General features: G+C 33.5%; 1 protein-coding gene across 2 annotated transcripts in view; it reads left to right on the forward strand.

The window, feature by feature from the left end:
- cv-c (RhoGTPase activating protein) overlaps window positions 1-25,363 on the forward strand; it is a 605,856-nt gene that overhangs the window by 233,229 nt on the left and 347,264 nt on the right. For both annotated transcript variants that reach the window (XM_089640430.1, XM_089640431.1), the window contains one exon: window positions 16,010-17,380. In XM_089640430.1, coding sequence (XP_089496556.1) covers window positions 16,010-17,380 — 1,371 coding nt within the window. The remainder of the gene's footprint in view (window positions 1-16,009; window positions 17,381-25,363) is intronic.

Raw genomic sequence — 25,363 nt, forward strand, 5'->3', positions numbered from 1 at the left:
CGGCTACGTATTGGTAAGAATTTTCCGCCCACTGAGCTCCTCGAGACCACACAGAAATGTGTACTGGATTCGATGACTAAAAATACCGCTTTATAACTAAGATTAAGCGTAATATACTGTGATAAGGCTTCAATTTTGAAAGAACCTTTATGTAAATCTCTTGTCTTCAAAGCTCATTCTCATTTAATCAATATAATTAATCTTCAAGGGCAGGGCCAGCCTTAGTCTCTTTGGCGCCCAGGGCAAAAAAGTACTCACCCCACACCCAAATGTTGGGTTTCTCAGTTAGATTTGTATTGGCTTGAATATGAAGGTGGCTTACCAAAGAACTCACTACAGGTGTTTAATCATATATTACGAGCATTTTGCTGAATCGTTTAAAGATGATTCTTTGGTGTACACGGTATAAGACAACACAAACAAGTATGTTGGTAGTTTTGCGTTAGTATAAATCTCTTTCTTTTTAATTCTTTTATAATACGTTCTGCACCCCACAATTTTTATTTACTTCAGTCAATAAAAGCACTTTATTGACTGTAAATTCGTTGTTTTATATACATATTGGAACAAAGAAGAAATGCGATGTTTGCGTGTTTCGTGATTGAAAACAAGAAAGAAAAACATTCCTGGGTTACGAATTATGTATTATTTACTGGTATTTTAAAATCTCCTACTACCACCACAGTAAGTGGAAAATGTTGCTTGTGTTGTGATGGAGGACTTAGCCAGCCGAGGAATCGAACATGCGACGCCTGGGTGGCACCCAAATGCAATGTCAACTCAGCCGCCGACCGGTCGTACTTTTTGCTTGAATCATGACTTTTTGCTTAAATTTCAAGTACATAACTGTGTTTCATCATGATTAATCATTATTTAATTCAAATGGGACGCCGATACACGATTACAGGCAAGTGTGAGAGAGATAGAGTTTGTTTGATGAATGGGCCAGAATCAAAAAGTTAGTGGCGTCATCGGTTTTCATGCAAATCTCTACTTGGAAGGCAATTCTTGTATCCTTTTTATTCTATGATATACACACAGCAGCTTTTTGTTACAATTTACAATTTATAAAATTAATTTGATAATTTGAATAACGTCGTTTTTTGTGAAAAATCACTTCAAGCGTGCTATACAAATATTATTTGGTAGGATTTACATGTTTGTGTTCTATATAGACCTCGTAAGATGCAAATAAAATATGTTATAATATATTTAATTTTAATTTGTGTAAACGGGTACAATTCAATATTTAGCGCCCCCTAAATCTCAGCGCCCGGGTAGTCTATTTGGAGGCCCTTCGCGTTGACTGCGGCCGCCCCTGTTAAGAGATTTCTTTGGTATCAATTTTTTTATCAATGTTTTTATTTTTACTTTGAAACATTGAAGACTAAGTAACTACATGCATAAAACAACTATTATATTGATTGCCGACAATCTTAAATTCACTCACTACGAATTGGCAACACTTTAGAACGCACAATATTTTCCGACACTTTTATTTTTAATATTATTATTTTATAACTCGCATTTATGCTTATCTTGAGCCGGTATACCTTATTCCACAACACTTTTGACGATAGATAGAATATTTTTGTTGCATTGTTTTCTCATCATAATGTGTTGATATATCTACTCCACGTATGACATTGCGTAGTAAATTTTTCCAAGAGAGTAGTAATACAAATTGTTTTGCATCCAACAATTTCTCAACAAGAATATTCGCAAATCCACAAATTATCAAATTTGAAAGAGAAACACATTACATCATTGACGATAATAGGAACTGTTGAATCATGCTTAGAAAAACGAATTATTTTTCCATATCAACCTAACCTTACATAGATTACTCCGTCGGCAAATTTGAAAGAAAGCGATAAATTACAAGATAACGCTACTTAATTACATCACTGATGAAAATTGTTGTATCCTTTTGCTACTGACCTAGGACTGACTAATATTGAATAAAAAAATAATGAAAGTTAATGGCAGCGCATCTACTTATATCTGACAAATCATTAAAATAAGACAATGGTAAAAAAAACGTACCTACTTATATTGTACGCGATTCACACAACTCGAATGATGTTACAATAATTATATTTAAGCCAATGAACGCTTGTATAATACGTACTATTTAAATTCAACAAGTCGTCATGACATTAAAAGTCCTTCAAACGGTGAAAGACAATTAAATGTATTATATATTTGTACAGCGCCCTTGAGGTGATTTTGCACAACAACGGCGCTATACAAATCATCCAAATATTATTATTAATCATCGCCCTGAAGGACTTTTACATGATTTTATATTTTAAAAGATTTACTGCATACTACAGGGACAACAGGAATTTTTTTAATGTTTGGATAACAATTGTTTTTTAAACCTAAAAATACATGGAAAATACAAAGAAACATAATACATGGAAATATAAACATGAACATATAAGTTAAATTTAAATGTACATAATATAAGACAGGAGAGAAATTAAAAACCAACACCATTTTTAAAAGTGCAGATGGCATATAAATAATAGTACAGGTTCATAATACATAATTAGTGAAAATATACACTTGCAAAATAAATAATACAACGAAATTTACAAGGATTTTTATGCGAGGAGTTCTTAATTAATTTAATTGGGAAACGTGTTTTAGTGATATTATATTTATCTGAATAATTTTCACATTTAATTTGTTATTAAGATGGAATTTTAGTTAATTATAAATTAAATATAGAGTTATTTACTAGTAATAACTCGTTAACCACTGCGTTAAAAGATATTTGTTAAAATATTCAACAATGAAAAAATTATTTTAAATTGAGCAGTGTTATTCCGATCTTGAAGATGATCATTTTTTTATGCGTTATACAATCACTTTTGTGTTGATTGATGTTTTCTAAGTAATATTACTGTCAATGATATACATATAATATAAGTACTTACATAAGAAAATATACATGCGTTACTTATCATTGAAATTGTTTTCGTAGAATCACTCTGTATAGCGTTATCCGTCAAAAGTGTGTGCACGCATGTGTAGCGTCGATATAATAATATGTGTCACGTATTACTGGCTTTTTGTCAAATAAGTCACGCATGTGAAGTTAGGTGCTACCTTCGGATAAACCAGAATATACAGATTAGGTAACTGTCATTATATAATTGTCGAGACTTTTTATTTTTTTTGATGCTACCATTTGGTATCGTAGGTGGGCTCCAGAGGTGGGCTTATTGCGCATGACATATGATACCCTGAGTGCGTTTTACTCCTATAGCTTCTACTCCTTGTATAAGCCTACTGGAGTCCAGCTTTGGACAAAAATTGCTCTCAAACGTCTACAATTTTGCTAATCTTTGCGGCTCTACCCCAAGCAAAGGCGGAAGTTCTATTTAGGTCATCAGCCCGTAACATCTGGGGCGACCTCATTCCTTTCTACTCTAATCAAATGGTTATCTGTTGTTAGTCGTGAAAATAAAAAAAATAATAATAGTCCTACTTTAGGAAGGGTTGGTTCACAGAATTTGAACAATTCATCAAATTTAAAAGTTATGTGTAAATTCTATTGTTATTTCATTATAGACCAGTTGTTTGACAGTACATAAATAATAAAATAACTTGAATGGAACTTTCACTTTGAATTTTGATGAATTTTCAAATTCTGTGCAACAATCGATTCTATGTAGAGATTTTGACGGTACCACAAATTATCAACTATACTATATCAATACCATAACCAACTCTAAGTCACCCTTGCTTTCTACATGACGTCTTCTTTGCCCGGGGAGTGCTCTGGCCACTGAGCTAATTCGACCATATAAACTTTCATAATTTTTAACTGTATCTTGCCACAATTTTTTTTTAAATGTTTATATCGCGCAAGAGTCCCAACTGCTCCCAACCGACTGGAGGCTGATGTGTTTTGAGTCTGAAGGTAGTAGGTACTGTGGGAAAGAGGAGGAGATGGGAAAGAGGAAGGTAAAGAGTACCTAGCCATTCAGATCTAGTCACTAAACACGGCAAAATCCATTTCAAGGAACGTTTGAATTCTGAATGGTGGTCTTATATCAGGGAGATACTGAGAGTTCTTTCCACTATGGGCCTGAGCGCTACCAAAATTATCTTCATTTACACAAGAGATAATTTTTGGCTGCTCTTTATATATGATTGCAAGATTTTGCCCTAACTAAATGCAATATAGATAGTGTCTTGGATAAATAGATAATTTTTAAATTTTTATTAGCGACATCTATTATATTTTCTACAAAACTAGTATGAACGCCGTTTGAGAGTTAATTGTCTTCAATTACAAATAAAGTGTTGACCTATTGGAAGTGGAAAAGTTTTATGTAAATTATTAGCGGTAAACCTAACAGTTTTATTTCAAATCCGTTTTGATGAAACTTTTAGATATTACCTATTTTGTGTTTTCTACCATACGATAGCAGTAAAATGGTTTTACAATTACATCTATAAATTACAGCCATTTTACTGAATTCCGTTGGCAAGTTTTAATTAAGACCTTAGTTGAAAAAACACTTTGGATTTATCCACCTTGTTAGAAGTGATCATTCCTGGAGAATACCGACATCCTTGGTAAATTCCCATCAAGTTAGAATCTTGATTGAAATTCCTCACCACTGAGAAATTCATTATCTTATCAAAAGTTAAAATCTTTTTATTACTTACCTGGCGGATCTATCTGCATAATCAGATGAAAACTTGCACCCGGGTAATTGGAGTTTTGAAGTAAAATCATGAATTTAACAATGACAAAATCAGGAATTTAAAAATAACACATTCGAAAATAACAATATCAATATTATTAACTGCGTTAAATGCTCACCATAACAGAAAGAGTGGTTACAACTGAGATTTCTACGGTATCACTATCCAATGCTTACTATGGATTATCAATTATCAACATAATTATATTCAAAATTGGGAGGCGGGTATGAGTACTATCGCCCAGGAAATCATTTATTGGATAACCACCATCCCTGCCATGTCTCCCAAAGTGGTTTGCATCGTTTGGTGACTTACGTGGATGCGTTTGCCCACCTACAGCATGGCAGGCCGGATCGGGAAAGACTGATTAGGGGAGTCCTCTTGACCTCTCCAGCCGGACTCTCTCGCTCCATCGCCTTGCACCGCAGTGGGACGGATGAATTCATACTGGACAAATTCGACCCTAGATTCCTATCCACGCCACATACCTTTTTCTTTCAAACAAGTTCATCTCCTTCCTTCCCTAAAAAGACCCTCCATTTAGCTTCCCCCAAGATTACATAGGCCTTGAGAGATTTTTTTCCTTAGGGCCTCCAATGTGGAAGTAAATTTTTTTTTTTTTGCAAATATTATAGTACTCGTGTTTCATGTGATGAGCAGTGTTTATAATATTTCATAAATTAAACATTACAATCATTGGATTGTCTATTTTTGCAAGATTAAATATTGCGAATTTATAAAAAAAAATCTCCCTACAAAAAAAAACGCCCGTGGAAGACGTGGCTCTATCAGGTGAACCAAATACTTGAGTAGGGCTATGTAAAGATTTAGAATACCAGAAGAGTATGTATGATCGTGAAGTAGGCAAGGTGTGTGTGCTTCATCGAGATTTTTGAGCAAGAATGAGATTTATGGCAATCGGGCCTCTCTGCCTACCCCTGCGGGTGATTAATTCGGCGGGTTAGTAATTTTAGAAGTTTATTTTGAAAATTGTTGTTTTATGGTGTTGCAAATTAATAACGAAATGTTGGTGCTAAAATTTTTAACTTTAAAAAATATATTTTGCCTTCAAAAAGGTGCTCCGACACAACGAGTACTTACCTATATATCATTTCGGAATGAGTTTCAAAATTAATACGAGTAGCTATGTATTCTTTTTATTTTAATTAAGTTAAAAAACACGACCTCTAGACTCAGATACAAGGAACTTGCAGCTCTGCCACGGAAGCCAACTTGAAGTTCCTCGTCTTAATCTTGTTCAAAAAGTTTTTCTCTTCTCAAAAGGCGTGCATTCATAAACAAATAGTTATTATGATATTATAGTTCAACAATACACCAATTCAAATCATTAATTTGATGTATATCCCACTAGTGTTTTTGATCATCATTAACGTCGATAAAGATCATTTCTGCGATCTGAAATATTTATCGATCGCAATCAACTGTATAATTAAGTTGTTTCCGTTGCACATTATACCGTATTGCCGGCTTTTGACCATGGGGGGCAAGTTGTCCGGTTGCGACGACTGTAAATTTGCCATATAAGATCAGAGAGTTCGAATCCGATCGATGTCATGAAGCCAAATGAAAAAAGAGTATTTTGAGTTGAACGAGAGGAAATTAAGCATGCCAGGGTCGCGGGTCTACTTAGTATAACACGATTGTTTCAATGGGTGGTCTTTGTGTCTTGTTAAGGAAAACATCTTGATAGCACGTTTTACCCAGGGCTGAATTGTCATTTATTTATGTCCGAGACGTCCTGGGAAGACATCGAACGGACAAATGAATTAAATACTTATGTAGGGTAATGTTAAGTATAGGAATATTGGAATTACAGGCAAATTTGAACGTATTTGAACACACCGATAGTAACGAAAGTTTCAAATACGTTTGGCATACCTGCCCGCAGCAATGACCAGCAAATGCCCAAAGCTACTGGGTGCAATTAAATTTAAACCCTGATGATGCTTGTGTTAAGCGAAAGTTGTCGGTCTTATCAAACTGTATAAATTTCGTGGTTATAAACCAAGTTATTGCTTTAATTTTAAAAAAACACATGTTCTATAATTGCCTTTTTTAGCACCATTTACGTATCTTTGATTTTATAGAGGTTGGAAATATTTTCCCAGGCTTTGATTCAAAGTTTTACAGCCTGATCGTATGTTAATCCCATGCTGGATTTATGATATTTTATTGATATATTAAACCATTTATCATGTAAAATATTTATCCACTGCCCAAAGTTTTTCATCCGATTTTTATATTCGTCATAAATTAGTGAATATAAAATGGATGCGCTTGCAAAAAGAAAATTTCTATTAAAATAAATTGGTTTTACATACTTTTACTAGAATATTTCAGTGAGATTTTTGATATTCCTTCCAAAGTTGTTAAATTTAATATACTTTTCTTTCCTCAAAATATTTCTGAACACGGTTCGGAAACTACTTTAAACAAGTGTATAAATATATAATTTTTAATCATGTTGAGTATACACATAAATTAATTCACGAATGCATTAAGATCAGATCAAGCAACATATGGTTTCTGTTACAAAAGATTAGTGCATTTTATTTTAGAATCCACTGTCTAGGAGTCTTAAGAGAGTGGTAAGTCAATACTTATGCTTAATCTCTGAACTGGACCCATTAGCTCTTGAGCTTTCGGTATCTAAGTAGGTTGAAGTTTGAAGGCTGTCTACTGTATAACAGCCTTAATGTCCAGCGTCCGAAAACCCGACTGTCAAGTGTACAACGTTCCATACCGTATTTATACCGCACTTACGTCTAGTCTAGAACATCACGGGTATTGAGAAAATGTATGAAAAAATTATAGCAAGATGTTATAATGTAAAATCAATACATTTAATAAAATAATTTGTATGTGCAAAGTCACATAAACGCAAATATAACAATTGATAACAATCCCTCTATTTAATTTAGTTAGTAATGAACAGAGATGTGCTTTATTTCAAATAAATCCATTTCAAATGGAAATGCAAAATGGGTATTTTCCATTTTGCATTTTAAATGCTTTTCTAAAAACCATTTTGCATTTTGCATTTTAAATGCTTTTTTCAATGCATTTTCCATTTTAAATGCTTTTTTGCAACATTCTTCCTACTATCTCCACTCATCTTTTTTTCATAAGCCCCAAATATCAGTCGGTCCTCAACCTCGCTAAGAGAGATAATTTACATTTGTCAAGGTGCTCCCTGGTAGGAGCCCTGGCAATGAATGATACCATTACAAAAAATACTGATTCAAATACTGAACATGGGGCCCCGGCCATGACGCTGTAATATTAAATGTTAGATAGCAGTTTCTATGTTTTTACGTTGGCAACATTAGACTTGCGCAATTTTTTTGTGGTTTCATAATCTGTAGTCGTGGTGTTTAAGGATTTACCATCATGTAATATGTTTGTTCTACATCGATGTCCATTATTAAATGAGAAAATTGTTTAAAAATTCTATAATTATTTTAATTGTTTGACCTGAGAAACCATTTTGCATTTTCAATGCATTTTGAAAATAGGTATTTTGCATTTTGCATTTGAAATGCTTTTCTAAAAACCATTTTGCATTTTGCATTTTAAAATGGAAAAGTTCTGACCCATTTCCATTTTGCATTTCAAATGGTTTTGGGTACCCATTTTGCACATCTCTGGTAATGAATTAGTTAGATGGTTTTGGCATGTAGAACGAATGAACGGAGCATGGAGTGCGCGGAGAATATATGACGTGAAATGGTAGAAGTCGGGGATGCTAGAGTGGGACATGACACAAGATCAAGTGAACCAGATAGTTGAGTCGGGCCATCTCAAGAGTCAAAATAACAAAAGAGTATTATGAGTCGATGTATGAATGTGATTGATGAAAGGAAGGAGTAAACATGGGTCTGGAGGTTGGATCCAGTTGAGCAAAGGAATCTCTAATTATCTGAGAATGCTGCCAAGTGCTATGCGGAAGGCAAGAGTACTACCTACGAGTGTATTCAGAATTCAGATCAAGTTTCCAAGCATAACTAAATCCGAGTTAAGTACCGTTTCTGTTCTGAATGGTGGTTCCTTACTAGGGCGATACTGAAGGTATTTTGCTATCAGTCACATAAACGGCCAGTTAAGCTTTTGAATTCTTTCAAGTTCACTTCAACGTGAATTAATCCCTTTTCTCACGTTTCCTAACGACTATTATACATTCAGTAGACATTATAAGGTTGTAAAAACAAACTAAATAACTAACCATCACGCCATTTCCCCGCAAGGGTATGCAAAGAGGACGGAACGCCAATAACTTGGTCTTCGTCACGTTCATACATCGTGTAATACATAATCTTCTATTATTCTGACTCTTGACATGGCCCGACTCAAGTATTTGATTCACTTGATCCTGCCATGTCTTCCTTGGGCGTCCCCGACTTTATCAGGTTGTAATAATTAGAAAATTCAACTACTTAATTACATTAAACGTTGTTTAATTGATATGAACATGCCCCTTGACATTATAAATATGAACATAATCACGCCCCGACATTAAAAAATAAGTACATTTTTCGAACCTAGAAAACAATTTGATAAAATATAGTGAAATATGGTGAAATGGGATAGTCCCCGGCGTTTTTTGAACAAAATTACCTGTATATGTTGCTTGCCGCATCTTGATTCACCGATAGATCCGCGTGCTACTCTTTTGGAAATACTGTAACAATAATAATAATAGGATAATTTGTATGGCGCTGTTTTGTGAAAAATCGCCTCAAAAGTGCTGTATAATTATGGTTTAATACACTCTATCTAATTTTATTATTTACAAACGGACACAGAAAACATACTAACCTCGCAGGTCACTTCAGATAAACAAGATATGAATTTGCACGCAGAAGACCCTATATTTTAAACACTGGACATTACACGATTTAACATTTACTATTTAAAATTTAATATCACTATTGATATTAAATTTATTAGAATATTAGTGGCAAAAGCAGGGTTGATGTTCATTTTAAATGTTAATATTTTTAAATTCAACTATCGATGTTCAATTTTAGGAATAGATATTTTTTACGAAATTACTTTTAAAAGCCTCGTTGTAATTTTACTTACGTTTGAACGCGAAATTATTTAAAATTACACATTTAGTTATTTGCAATATCGCAGACTGTGAATATGAAAGGTTTCTGACTTTATAGACATGAATAGTGATATATAGCTTCAAATATATATGTAAATATAAAACTAGAGGTTTCCACACGGAGAAAAAATACTATTGCTAATTTATTAAGAATCTCTTAAAATTATTGGTAATTTTAGTTGAAAGCGGAAATGTAGGCCTAAAAATGAATTGACAGGTTTCCTTATAAACATTTAGTAAATTACGAATATATTATCATGATCTTGGATCACGTGTCCATGAAAATCCGATTATTCTTGCATTACAGTGAAAATTCTTTGTATCGTGACGAAAAGTTAAAATATCTTTCTTGAGGCGATTTTGCACAGAAACGGCGCTATATAAATCATCCAAATGTTATTATTATTATTATTAGGTTGTTCCCAGAAATAGTTATTCTACTACCGTTCTGATAGGACTAAATTCAAGTAGTCGCACTGGCCAATACCACTATTGGATACAACTTCATATATGAACGTCCAAACACTCCTTGTTTACATGCACGAAACTGCAAGCATCATCTGACAACTTATGAAATGTGCAGCAACCGTACACAATATGGTTTCCCACATACAGCACGAACTACGTGGTGGTTGCAATAAAACTTTACGGCACAGTTGTTATCGTCATTTTCAGTGCTGGTGCTTTCAACTAAAACCTCCTAGAGGTTTTGTTTCAACCCTCAAAACAGATGATACGTAGACACATATTTACTATCATCTATTTCCCATGTGTTTCTATTATATATTTTTTTCATCACTTGCTATTTCACTAAGCTTACGTAATAAATTCGTTAAACTTTACCTTTTTACAATTGCATTTAATTTACTTTTATTTACCCCGCTAGCACAAACAAATTTAATTCATTTTTATTGAAATAACTGTTCGTTAACGTTTGAATTGTAAACCCGTGTAATATATCTTTGAAGAAGAAGATAATTCTAACGAATCTAAAGTAAACATAAAACAGAACTAGGCACAAAAAAAAGATAACGATAACTGCGAATAGAACCCAGGATCACTGTTTTACCGGGACCTAACGACAATAAAAATAATTAGGTCACAATAGTCCAGTTGATAAAGACTTTGGTACTGATCATGGACCTTTGACAGAACATTAGAGCGATTTTGTATGAATGGCATTGAAGCCATATCTACAGAGGGTGAATTGTCTCACAGCCATCTTGTATGATAAACTTTTGAAGCTTTGTGTATGAAAAGTGGTGCATAGTGAACTAAACTAGCATTTAACTTATACCATTATTAGTTAATTATTATTTAATAATAATAAAATCAAAATAATTAAGGCGTAGTGAGTAAGATTAAGAAAGGGACGCTTAGATGATTTAGGCATGTAGAGCGAATGAGCGAAGATAGGAGTGTAAGGAGAATATGTGATGCAAATGCGCATGGTAGCAAAAGTCGGGGACGCCCGAAAAAGACATGGCACGACCAAGTGAATCGGATACTCGAGCCGGGCCATGTCAAGAGTCAGAATAATAGAAGAGTATATATGAGACAATGTATGAATGGGAATGTGGCAAGAAGTGTGTGTCAAGACCGAGTTGTTTAACGGTCAGTCCTCTCTGCTTACCCCTGCGGAGAATCGGCGTGATGGTTAGTGAGTTAGTTAGTTAAATCTCAACTAAAAATACATAATTTGCAGTAATTGTTGATTGAAGTACTAGAACATATGGATTGGAAATAAGCCGACGTAGCTCAGTGGTCCAGAGCACCTGACGGACATCAGAAGGTGCGGGTTCAATTCCCGTCAATTTTCAACATATGTATTGATATTTCAGGCGACTTATTATTGCTTACAATAAAATTTGTTATTCTTACTTAATATTTGGCACCCAACAATTCCACTTAATAGTTGACGCCTAACGTCATTTAAACTAAATATTTTTCATCCAACGTAATAGTACTTTAAAATATTGCTTTAAAATTGATCTATTATAGTGTATTATGTAATAGCACGACATTTTTTTATGTCTTCCGGTCATTCGGTACCTACTTTTGCATTGAAAACAAGTAAAATCTGGCGGTAATTACGTTTGAAGGTAACCTTGTGAAGTGTAATAACAATAATGGAAAATATTTAGGCAAGCAATATTCGTCTTTGCATCTGCTCAAAATAATGCCCATAATCTCCATTATTAAATTACGCGCTTCAAAATTACGCCAAAAGAGATTATGAACTGGTATTTTGACTAGACAAAATAAACGATATTAATTTACGATGGACATAAGGCGCCAAAACATGGTTTCTAGGCGCCATTTGGTTTATATTGCTGGCGTGTGAACTATAGTGAAAGTCACATTGAAATATTTTAATAGTTTAAGGCGATGCACTACGTCGTGTTATATTTTAAATCGAGCCGCTATCAATAACACCCCTTACGTAGATGGCGATAAGGTTTAAATTCCCGCTTAACACTATCCGTCCGTTTTGATTTATGCAAGAAAAAAAAATGGCAAAAAAGTGCCTTTTATTTTAGTTTGTGGATGTTCAGGCAAAAATATTTAATTTTTTAAATAACTTAATTTGCCACATTATACAATAAAATCATAACCGAAAATGGGTTCGTAAGTAGGAGATTTCGAACTTTAAAGGAGTTTTCATAGGCCTTATACATTATTTTTTTCTGTTTTATAAAAAGACTTATCTAAAAAATACTAGATTATTTCAAAGGCCAAGATGTATTTTACTCGCAGTGTTTAATTAAAGCATCTGAAACATTTCTAGGCGACCAAATTTTCAAACCAAAAACACATGATTTTGCATTACTACGTAGTGCATCGCCTTTAAGTTCAAATTCAATAGTTTGATATGGCTATATTTCCAGCAGTTAAAAAATTTACTATTCTTTAATAACTTTTGAAGGTTTTATCAATGTAATATATCACTGAAAAGAAGATAATACTAATAAATGTAAACGAAACATGTTACAGAAGAAGACACAGAAATATAAAAAAGATAACAGCTCAACTGGGAACCGAACCCAGAATCTGGGGATTAGAGATCAGAGACCCTGGGTTCGGGTTTTATTTTTCTGTGTCTTATTCTGTTTCATGTTTCCTTTATATTTATTAGTATTATCTTCTCTTTAATTAAATAATCACTTATTTCTTTCCATGATATTGGCTTAAAGTAATTTTGTAGATACCTAAATAGAAATTGTACATTTAAAATTCGTGGATTACAAAATATCAGCAAAATATCCTATATTTCAATTTAATTTAAAATTCGTTTTCATTCGATGTAAAACCGCGCTCTACGTTCAAGTACCTACTCATATTAAAAAAAATAATAATATCATTGTTATTTTTTATTATATAGAAATTGTTATCAAATGGCCATTGAGCGCCATTTTGTTTTTTGACGTTGAAAGGTCCCCGTTAAATGCTGATTCTAAGTGCGATCAAGTTGTAATAAGCTGAAAAGATTAACAACATCAGTTTTCCTCTTCTGCTGATCAATTGTTCGAAAACTGAAACGGACTTTAACTCTCAAAAACAAAAATGGGGCTAAATGGCCATTTGGTTTGGCTAACAAGTTAATAATGATGTAAGTGTTAAAATAAATGAGATCTTAGTTCGCATTCAACAATCAAACATACTCATTTCGATTGTGGGTCTGTCTGTGAGCGATTGTAACTCTGTTCAATGAAATCGGATTTGTTTTGAATTTAACAGTCATTATCAAAATTAAACTGATTATGTGAAGAATCCTATCTTTTAACTAATATTTTAACAGAAACCTATTTTAATTGCGTTTTCAAAATTCGAACTGATGTGTCAAGAAATCAGACTATTTAAAATCTATATTTTTTACCTTAACAAGTAAAGTCAGGTATTTTTTTAATTTTTTTATTTTTATTTAATATTTGTATGTTTTTTACAATAAATATAGAATTTATACATATTATACAGTGTTATAAAGGTAAATAACAATAGCTTTTCCTCACCATAAAGAGACGAGGCTCTTGTGTTTGGTGAGTGAATCCTAGCTCAATTATATGGAATCATGTAAGTAAGTAAATAATATATTAGCAAAACCAAAGGGATAAGTAAGAAATAGGCAAGATTTATCAATAATACAGCTTCAAGATTTGAATGAAATAATAATAATAGTAAGATATGCACTTTTATAGTAGTTTTAGGTAATTTTTTAATTTTATTTTAAATTCCTGAATATCTTCAATATTTTTTAGATATAATGGAAGGATGTTAAAATATGTTATACCTAGATAGAGATAGGTATTTTGTGTGTGCTTTGTATTAAGTTTTGGGATTTTGATAGTTTTTTGATATCTTGCCGATGAATTGAATTGTAAGTTATGTAACTGTATTTCTTTATAAATTTGTAAAATTGAATATTTTTTATATATATTTATAAAATATTTTTATGTCATGATTTTTAATATGCAACTATCAATCCTACAATTTGAATATCCCGTGATTTTTCACCAACATTATAAAACTTAAAATCATACTCATTTTTGAATATTGAATATAAGTTATTATCACTGAAGTTATTGTAACATTTAAAGTTATCGTTGTTTCGAGTTTCCCTGTGGTACTTTATCAAGACACCATTTTGTTTAAGTTTAAAATCAGATGACCTTTCAGTAAATTTCAATTTTAAACGCCAGAATAAATGAGTTTGATTTTTACTTTAAAATCAACAGATTTGTGAAAGCTTTCGAAAATATTCAGTCTTTGAACGATGCGGCTGGATAGATATATCGTCTGACCCGTATATTCATTCATGTATCAATTACTAGGTGTTAACAGTGACATACACCATTGAGTAGTTAATTAGTATTTCCGACAAGCTCTTCTTTATTTTAGAGCCCATGCATCACAGGTGAGAGATGCATCGATGGTGTTGTCTGTTAATTGGCAATTAGTTGTCACTTGATAGTTGTCACGACTCGGTATTGTTGTCCCCCTCTGGTCCATGGTCAGATGCTGGGATATGTCCCGCAGATTTATTGGACTCCAGATGCAGATTCGAGATTATAACCTAACTCCATACTCTATTCAGGCTCATACTGAATACCCCAACAACTTCCCTAGTGCGCTCGATCCTTTGTTTACTAAACTACACGTCCGGGAGGATAAAATAATGAAAAATTATGTCCCTACATTTGCTGGCCACGGCTGTCTGTCCGCATGAAGATATTTACTGCTAACAATTACTATCTAGGAAGGTACCAGTTGTACAAGAGTAAAACAGTACTGCATACTTCCAACAGACAACATTCTTCGGAAACCGAAGTATTATTTACTCTCCTGTTTATTTCTTAGTGTGATAATTTAACTGTTTTCGTTCAAATGATTTTTGAATCATTTCCCCAAAACTATTACGTGCTTACTTTGCTGTAGGCTGAATTTTATGATTGTTTTATACGTCCAAGGGCGGATCCAGGATTTTTTATGGGAGGGGCACGAGGGTCAGACCAGCAAAAAGTGTTCTCATATTTGGGATGAACAAACAACATAAAAAAATAACTGTAAGAAATAAACTTGTAATTTTAATATAACGTTATTGATATAGATTCATAATAACGACAGTTTTCTTTACTGCTTCCAGCTGAAGATATTCAGTACTGGATTCGTTAACTTTCTTTTTTGACGCAACGTCTTGATGGATATGCACTACAGCCAGTACATTCATTCGATTTTCTGTTATTTTACTGCGAAGATATATTTTTAATCGGCATAAGGTAGAGAAAGATCGCTCGGAAATACTAGTAGTCACATGAAACGTGCACAACAATTGACACAGAGTTCGAATATTTGGCCTATTTTGTAGGAATCTGCTGGAGACTTTGGCATAATATTTATTCTTCACTTCCCAGATTTTCAGCTCTCCTTTCAAAGCTAAAAAATAAGGAAGGTCCCTTTTATATACTTCAGAACCTTGCAAAACATCCTCAATATCTTGATCACGATATGAGACAGCCGATTTTGCAACTGACCGATTCCTTGCAGCTGAGCTGAGTCTTGTCTATTTTAAGCGTCCTTGGTTATTTAATTTTCCTAAATCCACCCTTGAATACCTTTGTGCTATTACTCATTTATTTTCTTTCTTTTTTGTAGGAGGAGATTGGAGAAGTCTTCGACAAATGGAAGACCAGAGAACCCATTAGTTTTTCCCCAAGGACAAAACCAAAAATTACTAATGGATGTCGAATCAAATACAGCTCTGATTCGGATATCAAACTAACCAATCTACACAATCGAAGCAATTCTAGTCAAAATGAATTAAAAATAAGCAATGGAATTATTGTAAAGAATGGTTTTGCAACTCACAATGGCAAAAAACATGAGGATAACCTTAAAAAATACAAAGAGAATATCGAAAATAGCGTAGTGAAAACAGTACCAGTCATATCCAAAGGTAAACAAGAATGTGATGACTTTTCCGAAAGATTTCTGACCGAGTTCAATGAAATAGTTTCTAAAAGATTGCTAGATTTGTCACTAGACGAAACCGGAGAAATGCCTCACTTCAACTTTGAAGTAGACGAATCGGAGTCCGATCCGGACTATGATGACGTCTTCAACTCTGATGAGGAAGAGTCTAATAAGATGTACACTAATAATACAGATTCCAGGTCCAAGTCATTGGAAGATGCCAGCCTTGGCAGTTCGACTAGCGTCAATGGAAGAGCTAACGATGGAAGGTCTGGATACGGAATGTTCAATCACAAGATGACACCTTCCAAAGCTATATTGTCGAACTTCTTGCATAAGTCAAAGAAAAACGATTCAACTTTGACGAATCCTTCACCCAGTGATGCTGTTCTTGTAAGGGTAATTTCATTACCAGAGAAGGATTTGGTGGATTCCAATCCTCAAATAGTGAAACCATTGGGTATACGCAGAAGCACAGTCCCCGAATTACCAAAACACAAGCTGGTGACTTATGGAGAGCCTTTACTTGTCAAAAGAAAGATCCTTATATCAAAATCACTCAACAATTCTCCACAGCTTCCCCCAAAGAACAAGAATAACGAATATCTTACTTGGTCAAAAAGCTCCCAACTCAAAGTCAAAGAAAAGGTTGTACAAGTCCAATCAAAAGCTTCCTCTTCGTATGAATTAGACAAAAATAATGACAAAGTCATTAGTCCTACCAACAATAACAAATATTTTCCTCAATTCGTTCCCACGAAAAGTGAATCAAATTTAAATTACCAAAATCCCTACAAGACCGGAAAAGATTTGGGAAAATTAGTTAATGTGAACATCAGTCAAATTAAAGCGGGTTTGTTCAACAACCTGAGAAAGAGCTATGAAAATGGTCTTTCGCAAACAAACAATACTAATCATAACAAAACAGTGCAAAGTATTATTGAAGATAGAGTAAATAATAACAAACCTCAAGATTTTAACCATGTGAACAAGAGTGTAGGAACGAAATCGCAGCAAGACAAAGAACGTGGAGGAAATCCTTTTTGGAACAAGGTAACGTATTTATATAAACTTTGTTTTTTCACCATGTATTTGCCAATAACTTTATTTTAATAGTGATGATTCACAAATTGATGGTTTTTTACCTTCAGTTTATTATGTCATCTCGGTCAATCAAATCAAAATGTATTTTTAATGTTTTGTTGCATACAATAGTTTTAAGCAAAGCAAAATTATTTGTTACGTACCTTCAGGCATATTTTAAAAATTTCGGTTTTTAAATCTGGGATAAGCACATCATTCAAGGATCTACAATTGATTTTCCATACGGTCAAAAGACAAATTTAGTTTATTGCACAAGTAGTCTTTATATTTTTTACACGTGGCCCAACAAGCTCTTACATTATTTTAACAAATAGCGACATATTTAAAAAAACCCTAGTTGTTGTACTTGCGTCATAGTAACTGTTTTTTTTCTCGGTATCTAAATAACTTTCATAATTAAAAACCTTCATTATGAACTTTGTATTATGGCCTCTGCGGACACTCGTCCGAGGATATAGGTAGTCTGTAGTGTGTTAGTTTGTACCATGATCATATGAAGTTGAGTACACATCCCGGCAGAATTAAATAATTCAAACGGATTCACATTTGAGTCTGTATTGTGCCGGATGTCTCTATTCACTTTTCCAGGGTGTCCACTATGCAAGCATATGCCACTGAAAGTTTAGTTAGAAAAACACAATACTTGACTTACTTTAGCTAGTGATTCCTCATATTACTTGGAGTGACGATACGTGGAAGAAAATTATTTTTGTGATGATTTTGCTGATCTAAGAGTTGACTGCCTTTTAGATCAGCAACCGACTGTTTTCCGGGACGCATAGTTCAGAGATGTAGGGTGGGGCCATTTCATTGATGGATTTAAACACCATCCACCACTATTTGTATTCTTTCAGGGCGCTTGAGCCAGTAAAAGTTACTTAGAGATCTCTGTTATGAGCCGTGCTGCTGCATTAAACACTGATTGAATTTTGTCAGCTTTGTATTTTGGAAGGCTGGAGTTGAAGTCGTTTTTTTGCCTCTGTAGGAAGGTTTTTTCGGATAGACTTGAGTTGTCTTAGGCGGAAAAAAACCGGTACTCACAGTCCTATTTATTTGACTTTTAAACGAAAAATCTGAATCCAAGCTGACACTGAGAATTTTGACTATTGTTTTTGGGATGACGATAGCCTATAGCGCATAACGCAGTAGGCGGACTGATGAAACCTAACCGCAAGCCAAGTACAAAGTTTGGTGATCGGGCTTGCGGAGCATCTGGGCTGAAGGCTTTGAATAAAATTCCTCCTGAACTAAGATGTATAACATGCCCAAAGAATTCAGGTCTAAACTAAAAACTTTCTTTTTAAGCACTTATACCCTTACATTTAATATACTTGAGAGTAGCATTCTTATATCGCCTATAATACATCCTAATCAAATTTTTTTATTAGATTTACATTATTCGAAATCTGTCTTATACCAAGGGATGGATCACATTTAGGAAAATGAATTCTGATCAAAAATGTGTACTCTGGTACCGTTCAGCATAAAATTTACTTTTCCTTTCCTAAACACGCTCATTAAAGAACATAAATACATATTATTAAAATAAATAACGGAAAATATTCAAATCCTAAACTTTTCTTTAAACAAAAAAGATTAATTCTGGGATGTTTAAAACGGTATCGAATTTAGAATATGCCCCCACAATTATGTCCAATTCCAATTCTAATTGTGTCCAGATTTCTCTAGTAAGCAATAAACAGTGTTATCTCAAGTGACCAACCAGGTAAGAATGGTACTGAATATTTTCTGACTGTATAAAACGTAAATAAATAATAATAATAACATATGTACATTCTAGCATCACGTTCATCAATCAAATGCAATTGATGCAACCTGTTAGCCATAAATGGATAATAGTTAGTAATAAGATAGATAATTGTATAAATGTATCATATATTCTAATGTACTAAGTGCCACATGATAGGGCACTCTTACAAATATTGTAAAGAAACGAAATCTACATGTGGTCACTGTGCTCAACAAAACCACACCCGTGAGTCTTGCCCAAATGACACCGCAAAACCAGTTTGCGCGACATGCACTAAATTTGGTAGACCTGCTGATCACTCAACTGGTGACAGGGATAACTGCCCGGCGTACATAGCGGCCCTCAAGAAAGACCTTGCTACAATAAACTATGGGGTGTAATATACATGAACGAATCGAAAATGAAATGCAAAATATTATTGACATAGACACACTTAATTTTCTCGACGCCTCAAAAGTATCCACGCATTTTAAAGGCAATTACTGCTTGAAAATACTAAATCAAAATATCAGAAGTGTTACCAAAAATATTGATAATTTATTAGTTGCCTTAGAACAAATAAAAATAAATTTTGATGTCATCATCCTTACCGAATGCTGGATTAATGACGACTTCATTGCGCCCAACATACAAGGCTACGATGTTTTCTCATCAAAAAACCACAAAAACCGTAGTGATGGAGTGATAGTTTACACAAAATATTCTATTTTTGGCTCAATGATTCCCACTACTATATTAGAAGCAAACAGTGTGTGCATACAATGTCTTGATTCTGTTGTCATCATCGCTATCTATCGGTCTCCTTCATATAGTAACATATCAAAATTCCTTATTTCACTGAACGAAAACCTTCAAAAACATAACAAATTCACTAACTGCATCATAGCTGGAGATCTGAACATTAATATAATTGGAGACAGGCACCACCAAGCTGACGACTATGAATGTCTTCTTGCAAGCTACGGTCTTCGTTCTGCTATCAACTTGCCTACCAGAGTCACGCCTATATCGCAAACATGTATAGACCATATTTATGTCAGGACAAAATTTAATATCTTTGCAACTATAATAAATACAACAGTAACTGACCACTTTGCTACAATGATAGCCTTTTCCAAGAAAAATAACGACAAAAACGAAAATCAACAAAAGAAAAGGCAACTGAAATACACAGATTATGACTCTATCAGATCATCTCTTGATTCCATAACCTGGGAAAATATTTTAAATGAAACAGATGTTAATGTAGCAATGAAGATTTTCACCGAACAAATAAATGTGAATGTGATAAAATACACAACCTTCCGAACGCTGGTCCACAAAAATAAAAAAATTAAACCTTGGATCAACGACAACCTGGTGAAATGTTTACATAAGCGCGATAAACTACATAAACAGGCATCAAACTCGCCGAATAACATAAGGCTCCAAAATTACTACAAAAAATACAGGAATATCTGCCGATCGATAGTAAAACGAACCAAAGAAGAATATTATAGACGAAAAATTGAAGAAAACAAAGAAGACCCGAAGGTATTATGGAACGCTGTAAAGGAAATTAACAACACAAATAGGAAACCAGCAGAACAAATCAAACAAATAAAAGTTAATGATACAATAATAAATAACCAGACTGATATTGCTAACACATTAAATAATTACTTTGCAGACATTGGTCAAACATTAGCCCGAAAACTATTGAATAAAATGAACACTGATGAACATACACTTGCTGACAAATACAACACGATTGCCCCAGATATCAATACATTTAGAATTAAAACATTACAAACCAAAGACATAATACATCATATAAACAAACTGAGAAACGATTGTGCGACTGGACTCGACAAACTTGACACGAAACTTATAAAAGAAATAAAATATCAAATTGCTCTTCCCTTCACATACATCTGTAATCTCAGTATCACTAGCGGTATATTCCCCAGCCATTTTAAAAGTGCAAACATAGTGCCTATTTTTAAATCTGGAGACAAAAATAATCCCACAAACTACAGGCCTATCTCACTTTTAAATGTGCTCACTAAAGTACTCGAAAATCTAGTAAAAATCCAACTTGTAGACTACTTAGACAAACATAAAATCTTATCAGAAAACCAGTATGGTTTTCGAAAGAATATGGGAGCACAAGATGCAATATTAAAAGTAACAGAGACCATTCTAAAAAATGTTGACCAAAAAAAAAGTTGCATTGCGGTATTTCTGGATCTGAGCAAAGCTTTTGATACAGTGTCCCACAAAATCCTCCTTAAAAAACTGGAAAACATAGGTATTAAAAATTCAGCTTATAACTGGTTCAAATCATATATAACTGACCGCAGCCACTCACTAAAAGTAGACAATATAAAAAGCCAAAATAGATACATAACTTACGGAGTTCCCCAAGGAAGTACATTAGGACCCATCCTGTTCTTACTATATATTAATTCCTTATGTCAGCTTGACATAAGTGGAGATATTATATGCTTTGCGGATGACACTGTTCTTGTTTTTACTTCGGATTCTTGGACAAGTGTATATAAAAATGCAACTGAAGGAATAAACAAGATTAAATATTGGTTGGACAATAATCTGCTGACACTAAATATAGATAAAACAAAGTACATGACATTTAGCATAGATCCCAGACGACAACCAAGACTCGATGAAAACTTAACCATTCATGACTGCACATCTAAAAACAACTGCCTATGCAACCCATTAACACGAACCCAGGTAATTAAATACTTAGGCATTTACATTGACAACTATTTCAGATGGACAGAACAAATAAATAAAACAGCGGGCAAAGTTAGAAAACTGATATATTTCTTTAAGAACATACGAAACATAATGCAAACGAAGACTCTAAAAACAATATATTACGCACTAGCCCAATCAATTATCACTCACGGTATGATTGGTTGGGGTGGTGCTGCTAAAACTAATATGGACCCTCTTGTCAAAGCGCAAAAAGCCTTAATTAAAGTTATCACAAAAAAACCTTACAGATTCTCGACAATACAGTTATTTAAGAACTTCACCGTACTGAACATACAGCAACTATACATAAAAATTATAACTCTATATTACTAAAAAGACAAACTTAACCATCATACTATACAACACAATTACGAAACAAGAAACAGACATCAACACATGACCCCGAAGATAAATACCACCTATGGACAAAGACATTTTCATAATCTGGCCCCAAAAATTTTCAATTTAATGGAAAAAGATATTAAAGACCTGGCAACAAGTGTAAATATAAGACACAAAATCCACACATGGATAGTCAACAAAGGCATTGTATACTGCGGACAGATAACATCTACAATACCATAAATTGTGACACTCCACGCCTGAATTTTTCTCTTCTGTTCTCACTCATTTATATGTATTTTCATTATTTCTTATGTTTTTCTTTTTCTTTTTAAAATTCTTATCTTTCTAATTATTATATATCTTTTTTTATTTATATTTTATGTATATCTTTTTATCTACATCTTTGATTCTATGTAAATTCGCATTATCTAAAATTAAATCAAACTCCCGCCACCTCAGAACAGGCTCAGCCTAGTGAGGTGGATTATACCAAAAAAAATGTATGTTAATTTATTGGTTAATAAATAATAAAAAATATTCGTACAGCGCCCTGGAGGTGATTTCCCACAAAAAAGACGCTTTAAAAATCAACCAAATATTATTATTTTTATTATTTTAGAGAGGAGCATAAGAATATGTTGAAACATAGTAATATGTTTCCCTGGTTAAAGACCATTAAAAATCAAAACATTCCTTGCAACTGCTTAAGCCGCGTTTGTGACCAGATATGAATAGAAAGATATTTCCTAATCATAAAATACTCCAATTTGTGGTTGCCGTAATGCCATTGGCTCCCGGCAGTTGGAAATATTGCGCTGTAAACATGTTAAAGAATCAGTAAAGCCACCTCCATCATAAGCTATTAAGTTTTGTTATATATATATATATATAAATGTGAAAATTCAACGCGATGACGCCATTGTGCTCATTGTTTTTCAATTGAACATTGGAAATAATATTAAACATTAAGTTAGGAGAATTATCAATCAAACTTTAATACGTACTAACTAACTAACCATCACGCCGTTTCTCCGCAGGGGTAGGCAGAGATGACGTACCGCTAAACAACTCAGTCTTGGCACGTAGTTCTTGCCTCATTCACATTCATACATCGTCTCATACATACTATTCTATTATTCTGACTCTTTACATGGCCCGACTCGAGTATCTGATTCAATTGATCGTGCCATGTCTTCCTCGGACATCCCCGACTTCTGTTACTATTCGCATTCGTATAATATATTCTCCTTACACTCCTTCGTTCATTCGCTCTACATGCCCAAACCATTTAAGCGTCCCTTTCTATCCACTTTAATACATTAATACTTTAAAAGTTGAAGGGTTGTGAAAGTGGGACGTTAGGAATACCCATTTAGTTTCCATCTTTGACGACTTCAGTTTGTTGATAAACACTGGCGGTAAACAGATAGTAGAGAAAACTGATTTCCTCCGGAAACCTTTCAAACTTTTCAAAGGGCTTATGAAACTTTTCAAAAGTTGATAGCTGGTCACCCCACCGTATTGCAGAGCAAACTAATTAAAATGGAAATGAGAACCGTCATATGTACGCAATTGTATTAATCTAGTTATACCTCTGGAAGAACAATAATAATTATTTCCGTGACCTTTTACGTTCATACTCTCCTTCCCGTAATGATATTGCTAAAAATAATCTACTTAGATGTTATTTGCAATTGGAATCGATGGATACAAAAGATTTCCCTATGGTTTATCATTCAAATAATAAAATAACACAATTTTTTTCCAGTTATGCAACGCGGGGAGATGGTAGTTTGAAATATGTAGATTAAGGTAGAGAAAGTAGAAAATTTTAATTTTTACCAATGTATCGCATAAAATGATGATAAGGGTGGAAATAGAGGTAGCCGATAGGTAGAATGATGGGGATCTCTCTAATGGATATTTCGTGGTATCTATGACTTTTTTTGTTTTGAGTAAATCGATTTCTAGGTAGTTAAAATATCAGCTCTTGAATTTTTGTTAAAATTCCTCGAAGCACTATAAGCACTATATTTATAATCCGACTCCATAAATTTTCTTTAGCCTTGTTTACCGAAAAAATACTAAAAAAGGAAACCTCACTGTTTACTGATAAAATTACCCGGAGAGTGCTTTTAATTGTTTTTATTGTTAGTAAATATTTCTTTAACAAAAGGGCTCTTTCTGATTATTCTGATAAGGTAGTAGAAATCACAACTGTCTGAATATTATATATAGTTAATACACCTTTCTTTGAAAAGGGTTCCATCTGATTTTCCTGACATGATAGTAGAAATCACACCTGTCTGAATATAGATTAGTATAGTACATTAGCAGTAAATTAAAAATAAATAATCATCTTGCTAGCTTATTTAGTAATCTCGGCGAGGTAATTCATTATGTTTACAGCATTAGAAAAAGCGAATGGTTGCCACACATCTTAACATTGAATGTTTGTCATAAATCATTAGTCAAGAGTTATTATGACAAGGTTTTTCCCATATCGGTCAAACAAACCAACCAAGTAATAAAAAAAATGTAACAGTAATATTTTTCCCTGCTTTATGAATATAAATTATTTTTTGTAAAGGAATCCTCATATGTGTGTGTCAATAATAATGTGGTGATCAATATAGCGTCATTTTCAGCAACCAGTGAAACCGGTAAATAATAACACTAGAAGTGCCTTCGACGCAATTTTGATTCGAAATAAATATTCCATTTAGCCCGAATTCCCAGAGACTTATGTAACATACACTTTCTGATTTCGTAGATTTACATCCCATTTGAAATTCTTAAACACAGTTTTGTTTTGGAAACTTAAGTCTTGATTGGCCAAATATTTAAATCACTTATCACTTATTATTTTTTTGGTAAACTAATGTTTAAGACAAGATTTTTTATGCATAGCACAAAGGGTAACAATTATTTTACAAGCAATAATTATTCGCCTGAAACACTCATCCACATTGAAAAATCTCCTGATAAAAGATACATGACGCCAACCGGACTCGAACCCGTGTCCCTTCGAGTCGACAGCTCTGACCAATGAG

This window comes from Hesperophylax consimilis, chromosome 15, assembly GCF_061612785.1.
Source record: "Hesperophylax consimilis isolate HC1 chromosome 15, BYU_Hcon_1.0, whole genome shotgun sequence".
Lineage (NCBI taxonomy): Eukaryota > Metazoa > Arthropoda > Insecta > Trichoptera > Limnephilidae > Hesperophylax > Hesperophylax consimilis.